Source organism: Macaca nemestrina, chromosome 2 (genome assembly GCF_043159975.1).
Source record: "Macaca nemestrina isolate mMacNem1 chromosome 2, mMacNem.hap1, whole genome shotgun sequence".
In the NCBI taxonomy this organism is placed as follows: domain Eukaryota; kingdom Metazoa; phylum Chordata; class Mammalia; order Primates; family Cercopithecidae; genus Macaca; species Macaca nemestrina.
In genome coordinates, this window is record NC_092126.1 from 148,837,430 (window position 1) to 148,855,308 (window position 17,879).

The 17,879-nt window shown below is 53.2% G+C and overlaps 3 protein-coding genes and 1 pseudogene across 3 annotated transcripts; 3 read left to right on the forward strand and 1 right to left on the reverse strand.

Moving 5' to 3' along the window:
- The first annotated feature begins 66 nt into the window (after positions 1 to 66).
- Positions 67 to 3,329, forward strand: LOC139361611 (uncharacterized). The gene is made up of 6 exons (XM_071090216.1): positions 67 to 84; positions 770 to 812; positions 1,321 to 1,412; positions 1,503 to 1,642; positions 2,264 to 2,270; positions 2,796 to 3,329. The coding sequence occupies exons 1-6, from the start codon at positions 67 to 69 to the stop codon at positions 3,327 to 3,329; spliced, it is 834 nt and encodes a 277-aa protein (XP_070946317.1).
- A 1,371-nt stretch (positions 3,330 to 4,700) lies between these two features.
- On the forward strand, positions 4,701 to 5,427 carry LOC139362006 (mucin-13-like; annotated as a pseudogene).
- A 1,178-nt stretch (positions 5,428 to 6,605) lies between these two features.
- LOC139362007 (mucin-13-like) lies at positions 6,606 to 9,087 on the forward strand. The gene has a single exon (XM_071092199.1). The coding sequence runs from the start codon at positions 6,606 to 6,608 to the stop codon at positions 7,296 to 7,298; it is 693 nt and encodes a 230-aa protein (XP_070948300.1). The 3' UTR covers positions 7,299 to 9,087.
- Positions 9,088 to 9,932: 845 nt separating this feature from the next.
- LOC139362008 (uncharacterized) lies at positions 9,933 to 17,699 on the reverse strand. The gene is given in 3 exon segments (XM_071092200.1): positions 9,933 to 10,256; positions 10,258 to 10,284; positions 11,058 to 17,699. Coding segments are annotated over 3 exon segments (1,158 nt in total). The 5' UTR covers positions 11,873 to 17,699; the 3' UTR covers positions 9,933 to 9,940.
- Between the last annotated feature and the right edge of the window lie 180 nt (positions 17,700 to 17,879).

The window sequence follows — 17,879 nt, forward strand, 5'->3', positions numbered from 1 at the left end:
AAAAATCAATTTGTCACATATATGAAGGCTTATCTTTGAACTCTCTATTCTGTTTCATTGGTCTATATGTCTGTCCTTCTGCCAGTACCACATTGTTGTTTTTTTTTTTTTTGAGACGGAGTCTCGCTCTGTCGCCCAGGCTGGAGTGCAGTGGCGCGATCTCGGCTCACTGCAAGCTCCGCCTCCCGGGTTCATGCCATTCTCCTGCCTCAGCCTCCCGAGTAGCTGGGACTACAGGCGCCCGCCCCTGTGCCCGGCTAATTTTTTCTATTTTTAGTAGAGACGGGGTTTCACCATGGTCTCGATCTCCTGACCTTGTGATCCGCCCACCTCGGCCTCCCAAAGTGCTGGGATTACAGGCGTGAGCCACCACGCCCGGCCACACATTGTTTTGACTACTGTAGCTTTGTATTAATACTGAAATCAGGGCCAGGCACGGTGGCTCACACCTGGTAATCCCTGCACTTTGGGAGGCCAAGGCGGGTGGATCATGAGGTCAGGAGATCGAGACCATCCTGGCTAACACGGTGAAACCCCATCTCTACTAAAAATACCAAAAAAATTAGCTGGACGTGGTGGCGGGTGCCTGTAGTTCCAGCTACTCGAGAGGCTGAGGCAGGAGAATGGCGTGAATCCAGGAGGTGGAGCTTGCAGTGAGCCGAGATCGTGCCACTGCAGTCCAGCCTGGGCGAAGAGCAAGACTTTGTCTCAAAAAAAAAAAAAATTGAAATCAGGAAGTGTGAGTCCTCCAACTTTGTTCTTTTTCAAGGTTTTGGCAATCACGGGTCCCTTGAAATTCCATGTGAATTTTGGTATGGATTTTTCTATTTCTGCAAACTATGTTGATAAGGATTACGCTAAATCACTTTGAATGGTATTGTCATCTTAAAAATATTGAGTGTCTTCGAATCCATGAAGACAATAGCTCTTTCCATTTATTTATGTCTTTTTTTTCAGCAATGTATTTTATTTTATTTTACTTTATTTATTTTATTTTATTTTATTTTATTTTCATGGCAGCATCTGGCTTTCTCACCCAGGCTAGAGTATAGTGATGTGATCTTGGCTTATTCCTGCCTTGACCTCCCAGGCTCAGGTGATCCTCCCACCCCAGCTTCCAAGTAGCTGGGACCACAGGCATGCACCACCATAGCTGGCTAATTTTTGTATTTTCTATAGAGATGAGGTTTTGCCATGTTACCCAGGCTGATCTTGAACTCCTGGGATCAAGCAGTCCACCCTCCTCAGCTTCGCAAAGTATTAGGATGACAGGCATGAGCCACCGCGCCAAGCCTTGCCTTTATGCTTAAATACATAAAGACCCTGTGGCCTTCCCCTCCACCCAGAGCAACAGCAGCAGCGGTGAAGACCCAGAAACGTCCCTTGCTCAACAAGACCCTGAGCATCACCCTGTTATTTAGTAACAAAGTGTGCAAGAGGAGGAGACAGACCTGCACAACTGGATGTACCCAGAAATGTCCCTGACTCAACAAGCCCCCCAGCATGACCCTGTGGCTTCCCCCTCCACACAGAGCACCAGCAGCAGTGGTGCAGACCCAGAAACCTCCCTGGCTCAACAAGCCTTCCAGTATCAGCCTGTGGCCTTCTTGTTTTTGTTGTTGTTGTTGTTGTTGTTGTTGTTGTTGTTGTTGTTTTTTTGAGACGGAGTCTCGCTGTGTCTCCCAGGCTGGAGTGCAGTGGCGTGATCTCGGCTCACTGCAAGCTCCGCCTCCCGGGTTCACGCCATTCTCCCACCTCAGCCTCCCAAGTAGCTGAGACTACAGGCGCCCGCCACCACGCCCGGCTAGTTTTTTGTATTTTTAGTAGAGACGGGGTTTCACCATGTTAGCCAGGATAGTCTCGATCTCCTGACCTCGTGATCCACCCGCCTCGGCCTCCCAAAGTGCTGGGATTACAGGCTTGAGCCACCGCGCCCGGCCTGTTTTTTGTTTTTTGAGACGGAGTTTCACTCTTGTTGCCCAGGCTGGAGTGCAATGGCGCAATCTCGGCTCACCACAACCTCCGCCTCCCGGGTTCAAGCGATTCTCCTGCCTCAGCCTCCTGAGTAGCTGGGATTATAAGCACGCGCCACCACGCCCGGCTAATTTTGTATTTTCAGTAGAGATGAGGTTTCTCCATGTTGGTCAGGCTGGTCTCGAACTCTGGACCTCAGGTGATCCACCTGCCTCGGCCTCCCAACGTGCTGGGATTACAGGCATGAACCACTGTGCCCGGCCTACCTGTGGCCTTCTCCCTCATCCAGAGCACCAGTAGCAGTGGTGGAGACCCAGAAATTTCTCTGACACAGCAGCAACCATCCCAGGAAGCCAGCATCATTCAAGCTGGGCAGCCTGAGGCTATGACGTCAGACTTGCCAACAAGAAACCCCGGAACTCTTCCTGGGCCAGGGCTATCAATGCCCTACCATGAATGTTTGGAGCCTCAGCGTAACGTTGCATCACATGGTGGCCAGGGTTCTGCCCTACTCACACAGCGTTAGGGTCCTCATTTCAGAAATTAAAAATGGAAGCTATTTTTCCCCAGTCTACTTTTCCCAAGGTCTTAAAAGCCTCATTTAAAATCTATTAGCAGTAGACCACAGGGAGCAGACCACACTCGAAGAAGTTATGAGGGACCCGTGGGTGAACAGTGGCCAGGATTTGCCTTTGACCACAAATGAAGAACAAATCCTGGAATATCCGAACCACAAAACAACCCAGCTCTTGGTGGCCTTGGGATTGCAGGCTGAGAACATCTCCGTGACAATCAACAAAAATTATTCAATTATCCCATAGCCACCAACCTTATTTTGGAATAAACGAACAAAGCAGTCCACTATCAGACCACAGATCCTTCCTTCTGGGGTTCACAACATTTTTCCTCTATCCATAGAAGTTTCCACTACCCTTCTCCTGCTAAAGCAGGCTCACGGCATTGAGCAGAATAGCCTCTTACTGGCCAGTGCACCTGCCAGCCTACAGAGAAAGCCAGAGAGCTTTAATCAAGTTCCCCAGCATGATCCTGTGGCTTCCCCCTCCACCCAGAGCACCAGCAGCAGTGGTGAAGACCCAGAAACGTCCCTGGCTCCAGAAGCCCCAGAGCATCACCCTGTGGCCTTCTCCACCCAGAGCACCAGTAGCAGTGATGGAGACCCAGAAATGTCCCTGACACAGCAACAACCGTCCCAGGAAGCCAGTGTCATCCATGCTGGGCAGCCTGAGGCTTTGACAAATCAGTCTCGCCAACAAGAAGCTGGGGGTGCCAGGAGATGCACTTCCATTCTATTAAAGTGTTTTTGCCTGTGTCCACCACAGAAGAGGAGGAATTAGATGACCCCCACATAGTTGCATGGCTTGAGGGAAAAATCAAGTGGGTGAGATCGGTACTGTTAGCATAGTCAGTAGACTTAGAGTAGTTTTATAGTCAGTATAGAGAGGTGGCACCATGCAGCAGGGATCGGCCTCCACACCTGACCAGGAGCTCCAGAATTGTAGAATTCTGGACACCATGGGCCGTGGCACGTTCAGTGAGGTCCAACTGGCCCATCACATGCTGACTGGGACCCAGGTGGCCACAAAATTATCCCCAAGGCTGGCTCCCCCAGCATCACTCTCTAGAGAGAGAAGTATTTTGAAGTCTCTCTGTCACTTAAGTATTGTACAATTACATCAACTGATTGACACCTCTGTCATGAGTTATTTATTTAGTAATGAAGTATGCAAGAGGAGGAGACCTGCACAACCAATACACTACCACGGCCTCATGAGGGAGAAAGCCTGGACCACATTCAGGCCAATTCTGTCGGCCATGCGGTAGTGCTATAGCAAATAAATTTCACATAGAGACCTGAACCCGGAAATCACTGTTCTTGATGAGGACGGTAACATTAAGATCATGGACTTTGAGACCGGGTGCGGTGGCTCAAGCCTGTAATCCTAGCACTTTGGGAGGCCGAGACGGGCGGATCACGAGGTCAGGAGATCGAGACCATCCTGGCTAACACGGTGAAATCCCGTCTCTACTAAAAAATACAAAAAAACTAGCCGGGCGAGGTGGCAGGTGTCTGTAGTCCCAGCTACTCGGGAGGCTGAGGCAGGAGAATGGCGTGAACCCGGGAGGCGGAGCTTGCAGTCAGCCGAGATCACGCCACCGCACTCCAACCTGGGCGACAGAGCGAGACTCTGTCTCAAAAAAAAAAAAAAAAAAAAAAAAAGATCACGGACTTTGGCTTCAGTACCACATTCCATGAGGAACAGAAGCTGACAGCCCTTTGTGGCACCTACCCCTGCATGGTCCCAGAATTCTTCCTGGGCCCGGGCTACCAGTGCCCCGCCATGGACATTTGGAGCCTCGATGTAACGTTATGTCACATGGTCGGCAAAACTCTGCCCTTCTGCTTACTCAGCGCTAGGATCTTCACAGCAAAACGTTAAAATGGAAGATATTTTTCCCCAGTATACTTTTCCAGAGGTCTCAAAAGCCTCAATAATAAACTATTAAGAGTAGACCCCAGGGAGCAGACAGGACTAGAAAAAGTTAAGAGGGACCCGTGGGTAAACAGTGGCCAGGAGTTGCCTCTGACAACATATGAAGAACAATTCCTGGACCACTTAAACCCCAAAACAATTCAGCTCTTGGTGGCCATGGGATTCCAGGCTGAGAACATCTCTGTAGCAATCTAAGAATTATTCAGTTTTCTCATGGCCTACCTTATTTTGGAACAAACAAAACGAAAGAGGCAGTTTACTATCCGACCACAGTCCCTTCCTTTTGGGGTTCCCAACTTTTTTTCTCTATCCATTGAAGTTTTCACCTTTTTTCTCTTACTGAAGCTGGCTCATAGCATTCAGCAGAAGAGCCCCTTTCTGGCCAGTGCACCTGCCGGCCTGCAGAGGAAGCCAGAGAGCTTCAATCAAGCCCCCCAGCATGACCCCATGGCCTCCCCTTCCACCCAGAGCACCGGCAGCAGTGGTGGTGACCCAGAAATGTCCCTGGCCCAACAAGCTTCCCAGCATGACCCTGTGGCCTTTCCCTCCACCCAGAGCACCGGCAGCAGTGGTGCAGAACCAAAAACCTCCCTGGTTCTCCAATCCTTTTAGTATGACGCTGTGGTCTCCTCTGTCCAGAGCTCCAGCAGCAGTGGTGGAGACCCACAAAACTTCCTGGCTCACCAAGCCCCCCAGCATGACCCTGTGGCCTCCCCCTCCACCCAGAGCAGCAGCAGCAGCAGTGGAGACCCAGAAACTTCCCTGGCTCAACAAGCCCCCTAGCATCATCCTGTGGCCTTCTCCACCCAGAGCACCAGCACCAGTAGCAGTGGTGGAGATCCAGAAATTTCCCTGACAGCAACAACCATTTCAGGAAGCCAGCGTTTTTCAGGCTGGGCAGCCCGAGGCTTTGATGTCAGCCTCGCCAGTAAGAAGGTGAGGCTGCCACAGAGCTGACAAGAGGTGCATTTCTATTCTATTAAAATGTTTTTGCCTGTGTCCACCACCAAAAAGGAGGAATAAGATGACCCCAACATAGTTTGATGGCTGAAGACAAAAATCAAGTCGGTGGGGTCATTATTGTTAGCTTAGTCAGTACTGCTAGGGTAGTTTTATAGTCAGTGTAGGGAGGTGGCACCTTGGAGAAGGGATCGGCCTCCACCCCACTGGACTGGGAGCTCCAGAATTGTGAAATCCTGGACACCATCGGTTGTGGCACATTCAGTGACATCCAACTGGCCCATCACGTGCTGACTGGGACCCAAATGGCCATCAAAATTATCCCCAAGGCTAGCTCCCACGGCTTCACTCTCCAGAGAGAGAGAGTGAAGTATTTTGAAGTCTCTCCATCACTTTAGTATTGTACAAATATATCAACTGATTGACACCCCCAACACCAGTTTGTTTAGTAACAGAGTGTGCAAGAGGAGGAGACCCGCACAACTGATACACCACCACCACCTCACGAGGGAGGAGGAGGTCTGGACCATGTTCAGGCAGGTTCTGTCGGCCATGCAGTACTGCCACAGCAAAAAAATTGCCCATAGAGAGAGGCTTGAAGCCAGAAAACATCGTACTCGATGAGGACAGTAACATTAAGATGGCAGACTTCGTCTTCCATACTACGTTCAATGAAGGACAGAGGCTGACAGCCCTTTGTAGCACCTACCCCTACATGGCCCCGGAACTGTTCCTGGGCCAGGGCTGCCAATGCCCCTCTATGGATGTTTGGAGCCTTGGAGTAACGTTACATCACATGGTGGCCAGGGTTTCGCCCCTCCACTCAGGCAGCCTTGCTGTCCTCACGGAAAAAATTTAAAATGGAAGATATTTTCCCCCAGTATACATTTCCAGAGGTCTTAAAAGCCTTCATAAAAAACTATTAACAGTAGACCCCAGGAAGCAGACCACACTAGAAGAAGTTATGAAGGACCCATGGGTGAACCGTGGCCAGGAGTTGCCTCTGACAACATATAAAGAACAAATCCTGGAACATCTGAACCCCAAAACAACCAGGCTTTTGGTGGCCATGGGATTCCAGGCTGAGAACATCTCCATGGCAATCAAAGAAAAATTCAGTTATCCTGTGGCCACCTACCTTATTTTGGAACAAACAAAATGAAAGAAGCCGTCCACTATCAGACCAGAGACCCTCCTGGGGTTCACAACTTTTTTCCTCTATCCACTGAAGTTTCCAGCACCTTTCTCCTGCTGAAGCAGGCTCATAGCATTAAGCAGAAGAGCCCCTTTCTGGCCAGTGCACCTGCCAGCCTACAGAGGAAGCCAGAGAGCTTTAATCAAGTCCCTCAGCACGACCCTTTGGCTTCCCCCTCCACCCAGAGCACCAGCAGCAGTGGTTCAGACCCAGAAACCTCGCTGGCTCAACAAGCCCCGCAGCATGACCCTGTGGCCTCCCCCTCCACCCAGAGCACCAGCAGCAGCAGTGGAGACGCAGAAATGTCCCAGGCCCAACAAGCTGCCCAGTATGACCCTGTGGCCTCCCCCTCTACCCAGAGCAACAGCAAAAGTGGTGCAGACCCAGAAACCTGTGGCTCACCACTTCCCCAGCATGACCCTGTGACCTCGCCCTCCACCCAGAGCACCAGCAGCCGTGGTGGAGACCCAGAAACATCCCTGGATCAACGAGCCCCCCAGCAACACCCTGTGGCCTTCTCCACCCAGAGCACCAGTAGCAGTGGTGGAGACCCAGAAATGTCCCTGACACAGCAACAACCGTCCCAGGAAGCCAGCGTCATTCAAGCTGGGCTGCCCAAGGCTTTGACTTCAGCCTTGCCAATAAGAAGGCTGTGACTGCTGCAGGGCTGCCAGCAGATGCATTTCCATTCTATTAAAATGTTTTTGCCTGTGTCCACCACTGAAAAGGAGGAATAAGATGACCCCAACATAGTTGCACAGCTGAAGACAAAAATCAAGTCGGTGGGGTCAGTATTAGCATGGTCACTACACTTAAGAGTAGTTTTATAGTCAGTGTAGAGAGGTGGCACTATGCAGTAGGGATCGGCCACCACACCTGACCAGGAGCTCCAGAACTGTAAAATCCTAGACACCATCGGCCGTGGCACATTCAGTGAGGTCCAACTGGCGAATCATGTGCTGATTGGGACCCAAATGGCCATCAAAATCATTCCCAAGGCTGGCTCCCCCGGCATCACTCTCCAGAGAGAGTATTTTAAAGTCTCTCTGCCACTTCAATATTGTACAATTGTATCAAGTGATTGACACCCCCGACACCAGTTATTTATTTAGTAACTGAGTATGCAAGAGGAGGAGACTCGCACAACCGATAGACCGCCATGGCCTCACGAGGGAGGAGGCCTGGACCATATTCAGGCAGATTCCATCAGCCATGCAGTAGTGTCATAGCAAATAAATTTCACATAGAGAGAGACCTGAACCCGGAAATCATCATTCTTGATGAGGATGGTAACATTAAGATCACCGACTTTGGCTTTGGTACCACATTCCATGACAGGCAGAAGCTGACAGCCCTTTGTGGCACCTACCCCTACATGGCCCCATTCCTAGGCCAGGGCTACCAATGCCCCACCTTGGATATTCGGAGCCTCAGAGTAATTTTATACCACATAGGGGCCGGGGTTCTGCCCTTCTGCTCATGCAGTGTTAGGGTCCTCTCAGCAAAAATTTAAAGTGGAAGCTATTTTTCCCCAGTCTACTTTTCCTGAGGTCTTAAAAGCCTCATTAAAAAACTATCAGCAGTAGACCCCAGGGAGCAGACCACACTAGAAGTGATGAGGGACCAGTGGGTGAACAGTGGTCAGGAGTTTCCTCTGACAACATATGAAGAACAAATCCTGGACCACCTGAATCCCAAAACAACGCAGCTTTTGGTGGCCATGGGATTCCAGGCCGAAAACATCTCTGTGGCAGTGGTAGAAAGAAAATTCAACTATGCAGTGGCCACCTACCTCATTTTAGAGCACACAAAACAAGAGAGGAAGTGCTCCACCATCAGAGAACGTTCCCTTCCTCCTGGGGTTCTCACCTGTCCTTCCCCATCCACTGAACTTTCCACCTTCCCTCTCCCACTGATGCGGGCTCATAGGGAGCCAGCTTGTCAGACGTTTAACGTTCAGCCTGTCGAGGAAGGCCAGATGTCTGGGCAGAAGACTGCCATTCTTGCCAGTACACTTGCCAGCCTGCAGAGGAAGCCAGATCGGGGAAGCCAGGAAATTTTAATGAAGCCCCCAGCAAGACACTGTTGTCTCCCCTTCCACCCAGAGCACCAGCAACAGTGGTGAAGTCTTAGAAACGTCCTTGATCCACCGAAAACCATCCCAGGAAACCAGCGTCGTCTAAGCTGAGAAGCCTGAGGCTGTGACGTCAGCCTTGTCGGCAAGAAGCTGGGGCTGCCGCAGGGCTGCCAGGAGATAGATGTCTTTGCATACTATTAAAATGTTTTTGCCTGTGTCCACCAAAGAAAATGAGGAATAATATTGCCCCAACATAGTTGCATGACTGAAGACAAAAATCAAGTCATTGGGATGGTCAAGCCACAATTCCTGCATTTTACTATATTTCTTCTGTCTTTATTGTATTGTTTCATTTGGCAAATCATGCTTGTATTCATTCACGGGGTACAATGTGAGGACTGGATAAATGTGTGCACTGTGGAATAAGGAAATCCCGCTACTTAGCATCTCCACCACCTCAGAGAGACCAAGAAACCAATTCCACGTGAAGTCTCAGAAGTATTGATCTAAAAAAGTTGACCCCATAGAAGTATCAAGTATATTGATGGTGATCAGGGGCCAGAGAGCGGCAGAGGGAGGGAATGGGGGGGTTGTCAGTTAAAGGACCAAAGTCTCAGGGAGGAGGAAGAGATTTTGACATCTAGTGCACAGCAGAGTGACCAGAGTCAATGAGAATGTCTTGCATTTTGCAAAACACCTGAAAGAATCCATGTCAAGTGTTTCTCTGCATTTAGATTGGAGAGGATGAAGGCTCTGAGGTCCAAGAACATTGAAACCTGACAGTGTGTGCCAATGGCTGTAGGGAGGAGCCGGGTGAGACGCCCAGGCTGCCGTCTGCCCAGCAACGTGGGAGCCTAGCAACGTGGGAGCCTGCAGTACTTTCCTGCAAAGCTCTATTTTATCTTTTCAAATAAAAATGGTTACTGATTACCAGTAACCATTACCAGTTCTTGCAAATCTTGTAGTAGCATTAGGCGGCAAATAGGTCACAGACACTCTGCTGCTTTGTGCCCTCCCTGCACAAAATAAGGGCTGTGCACACCCTAGTTGAGGTGGCATGCAGTCAAGTGATCCTCTCAGTTACTCAGAAAAACAGAAAGAGACCTCAGAGAAGTATCAGGGTGAGCCCACCCACAGTAAATCATTATTAGTGACTCTGAAGGGCTGAGGCTCTGAGCAGGTGCAGGACAGAGTCTCACATTGTGCATGGCCTCCCTACATTCATACTGCCTGGTGAACATTTTCAGAAGGACCAGCGACCCCCTCAGGTCCCGTCTGCCTGTGGGACGCTGAGAGATCTCCAGGAGGACCCTGAAGCCCTGGGAACCAGACTGTGCTGGGGTCAGAGTGGTGTGGGTGTGGTCCCCAAAATGCCTTAGGGGGCCACTTGTGCTGCTGGGCTCCTGGCTGTCTAGTGTGGCATTGGCCTTTGTGCTTCGATGGTTTCCCCTTTTGATAACAGCAGCACGAAGCGCTACCCCTCAGAGCCCTGACAGAGGAGTGCTTCTGGGTGAGGCAAGCATCCTGGGTGTCGGGAGGGTTGATGGCAAGACAGCAGCAGCCCCGAGGGATGGAGCGGGTGGTAGGAATGGGGCTTTCGAATGGGGCTTTCATAAGGCAGGTTCCAGCTTCCCAGGAACCTGGTCTTTCTGTGTCAGGCAGTGACTCTATGGGTGTAGATGCCCATCAGCACCCATCAGGGAGCTTCCTTGTGGGTTCCTAAGGAGACTGAGGTAGGTCCAGAAGGCCCCATTTTGTGCATGGCCGGCATCTCAGTGTGCCAACCTTGAACATGCGGTACCCACTACTAATGGCGGCCAGGGTCGGTCCTGGAGTTCCCCCAGTCAGATAAGATTCTCCTTCCCCAATAAAGAGCAGGACCAGGTAGCAAGAAGCAGTCTCAGGATAGGGTGGGAGTGTTGTGGAGCCCCTTGTCTCCCCAGTGAGCTGCTGTCCTTTAAATCCACATTGGGGGTGAAGGTCCCTCAGGTGTCAATACTGGATCTCCTGCCACCCAATGCCAGTTTGTACCCCAGAAAGAGGGCCCCTGTGGGTTCTGCTGGAGCTCCCCAAGGGCCCGTCAGAGTCTGTCCCTCCACCTTGCTGCTGTGCCCCCTCTGGAAGTGCCATCCTGTGAGAGGGCACCTTCCCAGGCCTGACTTTTACTATCACTGGACAAGGCCAGAATTGTTTCTGGCTGTGACCTGTGCTAGAGCTTGACATCTCCTCTTCAGAAGCCAGGGCTTCCAGCCCATTGAGCTGGGCTGGGTCAAGGGACTATAGGGAAGGGCACCAAGGCAAAAGCCCACAAACAGAGAAACTCCCTTCAAGTATCCACCTGGGCCAGCATGCAGGCTGGGCAACCATGGCTTGTTCATCATCCTTTGCTACCAGCAGCCTCCATATGGCAGACATTCTTCTCCTGGGGGACTGACAGCCATGGAGGGTGGGGAGCAGGCCTGAGCAGGGCGGGTTCCCTAAAGACAGCCCAGAGAGCAGGCTCAGATAGTGGGGGCTGGGTTCAGCTCCACTGTCCAGGTGAGGAAACTGAGCTGAAGAGAGATCAGGTAGCATCTCCAGTGAAATCTGGCCAGGAACAGAAGGCAAAGGTTTGCTGTTTACTCCTTCCCAGGCTGCCCCACACCCACCCAGCCACTTCCCAGTACTCTGCTTTGTCCCCATTCTCAGGTTCTGAAGTCGTCCTGTTTTACACCTGTCACCCCTACTGGAACAAGGACCTTGCCTCCCTGAGAGCCACACAGTCCTGGCACCCAGGAGGCCCTCAGTCAATATCTGTGGAATCAGTGAGACCCTGGGATTCAAGCCCGAGGTGTGTCTGCAGAGCATTGGAAGTGCAGCCTTGGGTCCGTCCCCAAGGTCGCCTGATAGAGCAGGCCTAGGGATCCGCAGGGGCCGTGGACGCCTACCGTGACTCTCGGGAAGGCTGGTGGGACTGTCACTAAGCTTATTTGCCTGTCCAATCTTGGGGATCCTGAGCTCCCTACTGGGCAAGCTCGCAGGGGTTCGGCTGTGCCTGCGGGTCTCTGGCTCTGCCTCCCAGTCCCGGCTCCGACTCTGCCCAGCCTGGGCGAGGCCGTTGGGAGCCACGCCCCCTGCTGCGTCACTGCCACCTGGCTCCGCCCCCGCCTCCATGGCCGCTAGACCAGATGTCAGCAACTGCTCCAGAACCTAGTGCGTATAAATCTTCTATACACTTGCTAGTATGTGTCCCCTTTTTCCCCAGACCTCCTCCTGTGCAATACGGAATGATGAAAATCTAGAAACAGGAATCCCACTCCCGCCCTCCCTAGGACTCAGGTTTTGTGAAGGGGGATGAGGCGGGAGGAAAAGCAAATCGCTTCAAACCAACACCTAGTCTAGAGCCTGATCAAAGTGCCATTCAAAGCACGATTCCTCCCTTTACTTTCCTATAACCCGAGAATTCTTCCTGAAAAAGGTGGCCCCTGAGAACCATCTAAAAGCATTACGGGGTGGAGGGGCAAGGGTCTTGAGAGCTGGTCTTGCCATCCCTTGTCCCAGTTTTCTTGAAACCGAGCTCCAGAGAAGTGGCGGGGCCCGTGGGGCGTTTGGATTACACTCCAAGTCCAATTTCCAATCCAGCAATCCTGCCCTCACAGGCTCCCTTCATCTGTCCACTTGGCAAAGGAAGGGGCGGGTCGGCCCATGCCCCCTGCCTGGCTGCAGAGGACAACCATCAGAAGGGTGTCTGTGTAGCGGGGGCCCCAGAACCATGTCTGTGTGGGAAGAGCCCAAGGAGCTGGATGGAGCCCTTTCGGCTCAAGAAGAGCATGAGGGACCCAGCCCCCTTCTGAAACCTAAACCGAATTCTGGCCTGTGAAGGTTGTGAAGGCCTCCAAATGGGTCTTCTTGCTTCCCCATCTTCCGAGGCCCAGGCCTTTTTCAGAGCCTCCGTAGGTCCCACCCCTGCACCCATCACATGGTGTCTGGGCCCTGCCTGCCAGGCTCACACCCCTCACCCTGCTGCCCTAATTCCCATCCCTGAAATGGTCAACTGGACACTGCCATTCCCTCTCTTAAAAGACTTTCACAGGCCCTGACCATCCCTTGGTCGATCTAGTGAATGTCACCCCCTCAGAGAAACCCTCCCTGAACACCCCATCTGCAATAGGGTCACCCCCATCTTCCACCCTCACTGTTTCTGGTGTCTCCTTCCTAGTCCCCACCTCTATGGGGAGTTTTCTTCACTGATAGACTAGACTCCCTCGCCCACCCGGGGGCCAGCGTTGTCTGTCTTCTCTGTCCCTGCACACCAGAGGTGATCAATGATCGCTTGTTGACATCAATGAAACAGGAAGGCCCCTGAGGTGCTGGGAGCCGTTCACTGAAAGTGAGAAGGAGCCTTGAGAAGTGGAGAGGACCCGAGTTAGTGTCCTCTCCCCACCCAGAGGGTCAGCTCCTGGCAGCTCTGCGGCTCTGTGGCTTGAGCCGCCTCTCTCCTGTGCCCTTGAAGCTGGAGGAGGGGGGCCCCGCAGGGGACGCGGCCGCACTCGGTCCTCTGTGGTCCTGCAGCAGCCGCGCCCGGAGGGCGGCACTTAGGAAGGACAAATTCCAAAACCCAGGCCTCCAAAGGACCCATGGGAAGATCCGGGGGCTCAGAGGAGTGACCCCCAGCTGCGGGGGGTTACCCTCAGCTGAGGCCTCTGGAGGCGCTGAGCGGGCCGGGCGCCGCGGGACCCGCAGAGGGTGCCCGCCTGTGTTGGGGCAGCAGCACCTGGAAGGAGGCAGCCCCGGCCGCCCGCAGAGCTCCGTCTCCCAGGCCGGGCTGTGTGTTTTTTGTCCAGGCTGGGCCCGGCCGATGACCGTTAAAAGCCCCGCCCGCCGCTGCTCACCGCCTCCTGGCCCCGCCCCCGTCTCCATGGAGACCCGACGCCGCCTGACAGCCTGTCAGCAGCTGCTCTGGAGCCTGGGGCCTGCCCCGTTCGCCCTGTCTGCCTCCCGGGGGCCATGCTACCCAGGCTGACCCCGACTCGAGTCACCAGGATACCTCTCCTGGGCCACTTCCCCGCGGGGCGGGCAGTAGGGCAGGGCGGGCAGTAGGGCAGGGCGGGCTGGGAATCTCTTGTACCCAGGGAAGGGAATTGCCCCCAGGCCCAGAGAGTTTGGAGCCTGGGGTACTGCCACCAACAGCCCAGGACTCTCCCAGCTGGACCCTCCCCTAGAGTCTTCCCGCAGCAAGGCTCTCTTCCGGAGGGGCTGTGAATGTTTCCCCGGGGTGGGGCTAAACCAGAGCCCAGAGTTTAGCCCCTGGGGCATGGATCCCCCAGGTCACTCGCCCCCCACGGGCTGCAGTGAAGGAGGCTCTGAGGGGAGGATGACTGGCTTTTCCCCTGCAAGGATATGAGCCCCAGGGAAGGCACTCCTGCTCTGGGGACTGCCTCCCTCCCCTACATCAGAGCCAGCCCTCAGAAGCTTGGCCAAGCTGACCACTCTGTCTGTGATCTCTGCCAGGGAGGCTGAAAGAACATCCAGCCCCACCTGTGGTCCCTTCCCGCCTCAGGCTATGTGACAGTATGACTCCCCACCTATTTCTTCGTTTCCACTGGAAACACTAGTAAAACAAGTCCTCACCCTCCACCCCAGGGAGCGACCCCCACTAAACCAGCTGATGTGGGACCCCTGGGTCAGTGCCGGCCAGAAGACACCGCTGACACCATACAGAGACCCTGGACACCTGTGTCCCCTATAACCCTGGTTATGGTGGCCATGGGATTCCAAGCATCACACATCTCGGAATCAATATTCCCCCCACAAAAAATAGACATATGATTATCCCATGGCCTCGTACCTAATCCTGGGGTACAGGAGAAGTGCAGAGGAGGAGGCGCGCCATCATTGGAGCACAGTCCCTTCCTCCTGGGGGTCCCACCTGTTCTTCCCCATCTGACAAAGTCCACCTTCCCCGTGGAACCAAAGAGAGCTCAAAGGGAGCCGGCTGTTCCCACTTTTAATTTTTGACTGCCCAAGAAGGGCGAGAAGTGAGGGCAGAAGCCCACCATTCCTGCTCAGAACTCTTCCTGGGCTGGGGGTACCAGAGCCCTGCCATAGACATATGGGGCCTCGGCGTCCTCCTCTACCGTATGGTGGCCGGGGCCCTGCCCTTCTATTCAGGGAACACGATGGACCTCAAGAATAAAATTCTCACAGGAAGCTACCATGCCCCACCATTCTTTTCCCCCTTCAACTTGAAAGACTCATTCAAAAGTTACTAACACTAGACCCCAGGGAGTGGCCCCTACTGAAACAAGTTTTGAGGGACTGGTGGGTGAACTGTGGCCAGGAGATGCCACTGACAACATACAAAGAGCCGCTACTGGACCACCCGAACCTCAAACCACCCAGCTTCATGGTGGCCATGGGATTCCAGATAAGAATATCTCTGTGCCAATCAAATAAATAGCATTTCACTATCCTATGGCCACCTACCTCCTTTTAGAACAAACAAAAGAAGCAGTCCACCATCAGACCATGGTCCCTTCCTCCTGGGGTTCCCACCTGTCCTTCTCTATCCACTGAAGTTTCCACCTTCCCTCTCACCGAAGCAGGCTCACAGCGAGCCAGCATGTCCCATATTCAGCATTCAGCAGAAGACCACTGTTCCCGCCAGTGCCCCTGCTGGCCTGCAGAGGATGCCAGACAGTTTTAGCAAAGCCCCCCAGCACGACCCTGTGGGCTCTCCCTCCACCCACACCACCAGCAGCAGTGGCAGAGACCCAGAAACGTCCCTGGCCCAGCGAAAACCATCGCAGGAAGCCAGTGTTGTCCAAGCTGGGCAGCCCGAGGCTGTGATGTCAGCCTTGCCAAGAAGAAACTGGGGCTGCCGTGGCCAGGCGCGATGGCTCATGCCTGTAATCCCAGCACTCTGGGAGGCTGAGACAGGCGAATCACGAGGTCAAGAGATCAAGACAATCCTTGCTAACATGGTGAAACCCTATCTTTACTAAACATACAAAAAATTAGCCGGGCGTGGTGGCGGGTGCCTGTAGTCCCAGCTACTCGGGTAGCTGAGGCAGGAGAATGGTGTGAACCCGGGAGGCGGAGCTTGCAGTGAGCTGAGATTACGCTGCACTCCAGCCTGGGGGACAGAATGAGGCGCCATCTCAAAAAAAAAAAAAAAAAAAAGAAAGAAAGAAACTGGGCCTGCCGCAGGGCTGCCAGACAATGCACCTTTCAATTTTTATTTCTTTTTTTTGGCAAATCATGCTTGTATTCATTCATGGGGTACAATGTGAGGATTAGATAGATGTGTGCACCGTGGAATAAGGAAATCCCGCTACTTAGCATCTCCACCACCTCAGAGACCAGTTCCACATGATGTCCCAGAAGTGTTGATCTAAAAAAGTTGACCCCATAGTAGTACTGAGTAGATGGATGGTGACCAGGGGCAGGAGAGTGGCAGAGGGAGGGAACGGGGGGGTTGTCGGTCAAAGGACCAAAGTCTGGACAGGAGGAAGAGGTTTTGACATCTAGTGCACAGCAGGGTGACTAGAGTCAATGAGAATGTTTTTTGTTGCTGTTGTTGTTGTTTTTTTTGCAAAACAGCTGAGAGAGTCCATTTAGATTGGAGAGGACAAAGGCCCTGAGGTCCAAGAACATTGACAGTGGACACCAATGGCTTTGGGGAGGAGCGTGACGAGATGCCCACGCTGCTGTGTGCTCAGCAACACGGGAGCCTGCAGCACTTCTCCCCTGCCCTGCTCTATTTTATCTTTTTTAATAAAGATAGTTTCTGATAAATGACTGTTTCTTGCAAATCTTGTAGTAGCATTGGAAAGGTGGCAGGTGGGTCACAGACACTACTGCTTTGCGCCCTCCTTGCACAGAACGTGGGCTGTGCACAGCCTAGTTTAGGTGGCATGCAGTCATGTGATCCTCTCAGTTTCTCAGAACAAATGAAAGGAAAAGAGACCTCAGAGAAGAATCAGAGTGACCCCACCTGCAGCAAATCATTACCAGTGACTCTGAAGGGCTGAGGCTTTGAGCGGGTACAGGGCAGAGTCCCACACGTTGTGCATGGTCTCCCCACACTCACACTGACTGGTGAGGATTTTCAGAAGGACCAATGGCCCCTTCAGGTCCCACCTGCCTGTGTTAATCATGCTGAGAGGTGTCCATAGGGAAGGGGCTCCAGGCACCAGGGCAAAACCCACAGAGAAAGCCCCTTCCACGGTTCACCGAGGCCAGGCCTCAGGAGCCATGGGGCCCTAGGCACAGGCCGGGCAACCTTGGGTCGTTCATCTCCCTCTACAGCCAGCGGCCTCCTTTTATGGGGCCATTCTCAGGAGGGACTGACAACCATGGAGGCAGGGAGCAGGCCTGAGCAGGGCGGGCTTCTTAGAGGAAGCCCAGAGAGTGGGGTCTGGCAGTGGGGGTGGCTCCAGCTCCACTGTCCAGGTGAGGAAACTGAGGCTGAAGAGAGATCAGGTAGCATCTCCAGTTATATCTGGCCAGGAACAGATGGCAAAGATTTGCTGTTTCCCCCATCATCCCAGGCTGCCCTGTGCCCACCCACTTCCCAGTACTCTGCTTTGTCCCCCTTCCCAGGTTCTGTAGTCATCCTGTTTTACACCTGTCACTCCCACTGGAGCAGGGACATTGCCTCCCCCACAGCCACAGAGGCCTCGCACCCAGTAGGCCACAGATCAGTATTTGTGGAATCAGTGAGATGGGGTTCAAGCCCGAGGTGTGTCTGCAGAGCATTGGAAATGCAGTACTAGGTCCCTGAGGCCACAGGCAGAGGGGTCCTGGGGACCCACAGGGGCAGTGGACGCCTACTGTGAGTTTCCAGAAGGCTGGTGTGACTGTCACTAAGTTTATTTGCTGGTCTAATTTTGGGGATCCTGAAGTTTCTACTGGGAGAAGCCAGTTTCTCACTTCAGCAGGTGGGGTGACCATCTGGCCCAGGGCATCATCTCTTTCTCCTGTCTGGCCCCTGCTTCCCCTCTCCTGCCACCTCCCCATGCCTCCCTGCCCAGGCCCGGGCGGTAGGGTGGGGTGGGGTGGGAATCTGTTGTAACCAGGGAAGGGAATTGCCCCCAGGCCCAGAGGAGTTTGGAGCCTGGGGTACTGTCACCGACAGCCCAGGACCCAGCAGCTGGGCCCTGCCCTAGAGTCTTCCTGC

Coding starts and splice junctions, on each gene's coding strand:
- LOC139361611 (XM_071090216.1), top strand. Junction 813..1,320: donor GAAATTCCATGTGAATTTTG/GTATGGATTTTT, acceptor AAATACATAAAG/ACCCTGTGGCCTTCCCCTCC. Junction 1,413..1,502: donor AAGACCCTGAGCATCACCCT/GTTATTTAGTAA, acceptor CAAGCCCCCCAG/CATGACCCTGTGGCTTCCCC.
- LOC139362007 (XM_071092199.1), top strand. CDS start 6,606: ATGAAAGAAGCCGTCCACTATCAGACCAGAGACCCTCCTGGGGTTCAC.